The following is a 2,144-nucleotide window of genomic DNA, read 5'->3' as shown; positions in this document are numbered from 1 at the left end:
TCAAAATTCCGGAAAGGGTTCGAATTCTAAGGTAACTCAGGTGTGGAGGACAATTTCCTCTCAGCGGTTCTCCTCTGTTCAGAGAGACAAGGCCTCCACTCAAAGAGTCGAGGTTGAAATAAAGCTAGGTCAGGAACTGGACCTTTAGGCCTAGTCCATGGGAGACTAAATCCACTACAGGTGGGATTTTCAGGAAACATTTGGTCATCACAATTGGGTGGCAAGAACCCAAGAAAGTAATAATCAGGATAAATGGATACTGCCAAGTCAGAAACCGGGCTTTCTAAACTTGTAGATCTTGACAAGTCTGGACAGTGAAATGCTGGAAACTTCCCAGAATTCCCAACTCCCTGGATGATAAACACCTTCCTCTGGGAAAGAGGAGGCTGAGAAACGTGCTGTTCGAAATTCAGGCACAGGAGAGTGAACCACCAATGCGAGAGTCGAAATTGGGGTTTAACACATCCAGTGGAACAGTGGTCCCACAGTTGGAGGATCATAGTATCTTAAACCGATTCAGGCTTCAATAAAGGAGTCTCATCAACATTTTCTTGTGGATATAACCAAGTATACAATGCTTTTTACCTCCCATAAGTCCTAGCTGGTTTTAGGATGTGCTTGGACTGAGTAATAGTTCTTGTTGGACAATAACTTTTCGTTTGTCGCCGGAACTTGTTATGATCTCAAGACAAAAGGTATGATAAGGCTGTTGCAACTACACTATACAAGTTATCCTCATTACTAGAATCAGAGCTCAAAGGCTTCGGAGGAAGTCGGACTATTATCCGCAAGTCCTGAACTATTTTGATTCTTGGCTACAGGATCAGGACCCCTCATATACCAGAGAAAGTGCCTCCTAAGATAGGTTGCAGGTTCAAGCCTGGCCTTTAGCTAGATATGGTGAGGTTTTACCATTTCATAATCATGCAGTCTCTGCAGCTTATAGGTGAATTTATTCTCATGTACCTTAGTCCATCCACCTTTCCTTTGGTTTCCCTCTTCTTCTTGTTCCCTGTACCTCCATTTCCATCACTCTCCTCTCAATATACTGTTCATTTATTCTCATGACATGACCATACCACCTCAGTCTACTTTCTTGGATCTTATCTGATAGTTCTCTAACTCCTATGGTACCCCTAATTATATCATTCCATATCTTTGCTCTTCTTGTCACCCCACACATCCATCTCAACATTCTCATCTCTGCCACATCCAGCTTCTTCTCTTCTGTCTTTTTTATTGCCCACGTCTCCGCTCCATACATCATTGCCGATCTCACAACTATCCTGTGTACTTTACCTTTCAACTTATCCACTATTTTCCTTTCGCATAGCGCTCCACACACTTTTTTCAATTCTTCCATCCTGCTTGTATTCTGTGGTTTATTTCTGCCAACAAATCACCATCCTCTGCAACAGTTGATCCTATATACTTGAAATTTTCAACTCTTTTGAATCTCTCTCCTTGTAAACTAACTTCCCCATTCTCCCAATCTTTCAATCTCAAATAGTCTGTCTTTTTCCTGCTGATCTTTAATCCTTTATTTGCCATTTCTCTTCTCCACTCCTTCAGTTTCTCTTCTTCTACCTCTCTCCTAGTGCTACACAGTATAACATTATCAGCAAAAAGTAAACACCAAGGAGACTGATCTCTAATACCTTGTGTTACTACATCCATGACCAGATCAAATAGGTAAGGGCTCAATGCAGACCCCTGATGTAGTCCCACATTTACTGGGAAACTTTCTGTTAGGCCTATACTGCTCTTAACATTTGCTTCTGCCCTCTCATACATATTTTGGGCGATTATTACATATTTCTCAGGGACTCCCTTCTCTCTTATACATCTCCACAGCTCCTGACGTGGTACTCAATCGTATGCCTTCTCCTTGTCAATAAAGACCATATGTAATCCTTTCTGTTTCTCCCAATGTTTTTCTATCATCTGCCTCAAAGCAAATATTGGATCTACAGTCCCTCTTCTAGGCATAAATCCAAATCTTTACTCACCAATTGTCATTTCATCGCTGAGTCTTTTCTCAAGGATGAAGTGTGGGACAGAGGTAGATGGATAACACTGGCCAGAAACATTGACCCCACATAAAAGTGAGAAAAGATGCTGACAAAGAAGAAGAATAACAAGAA

General features: G+C 41.5%; 1 protein-coding gene across 1 annotated transcript; it reads right to left on the bottom strand.

Moving 5' to 3' along the window:
• Window positions 1–1,350: 1,350 nt before the first annotated feature.
• On the bottom strand, window positions 1,351–1,677 carry LOC137645214 (uncharacterized). The gene has a single exon (XM_068378034.1). The coding sequence runs from the start codon at window positions 1,675–1,677 to the stop codon at window positions 1,351–1,353; it is 327 nt and encodes a 108-aa protein (XP_068234135.1).
• Between the last annotated feature and the right edge of the window lie 467 nt (window positions 1,678–2,144).

Source organism: Palaemon carinicauda, chromosome 8 (genome assembly GCF_036898095.1).
Source record: "Palaemon carinicauda isolate YSFRI2023 chromosome 8, ASM3689809v2, whole genome shotgun sequence".
NCBI classification, from domain to species: domain Eukaryota; kingdom Metazoa; phylum Arthropoda; class Malacostraca; order Decapoda; family Palaemonidae; genus Palaemon; species Palaemon carinicauda.
Note: the sequence above shows the minus strand (reverse complement) of the source record. Positions and strands in the feature narration are given on the sequence as shown.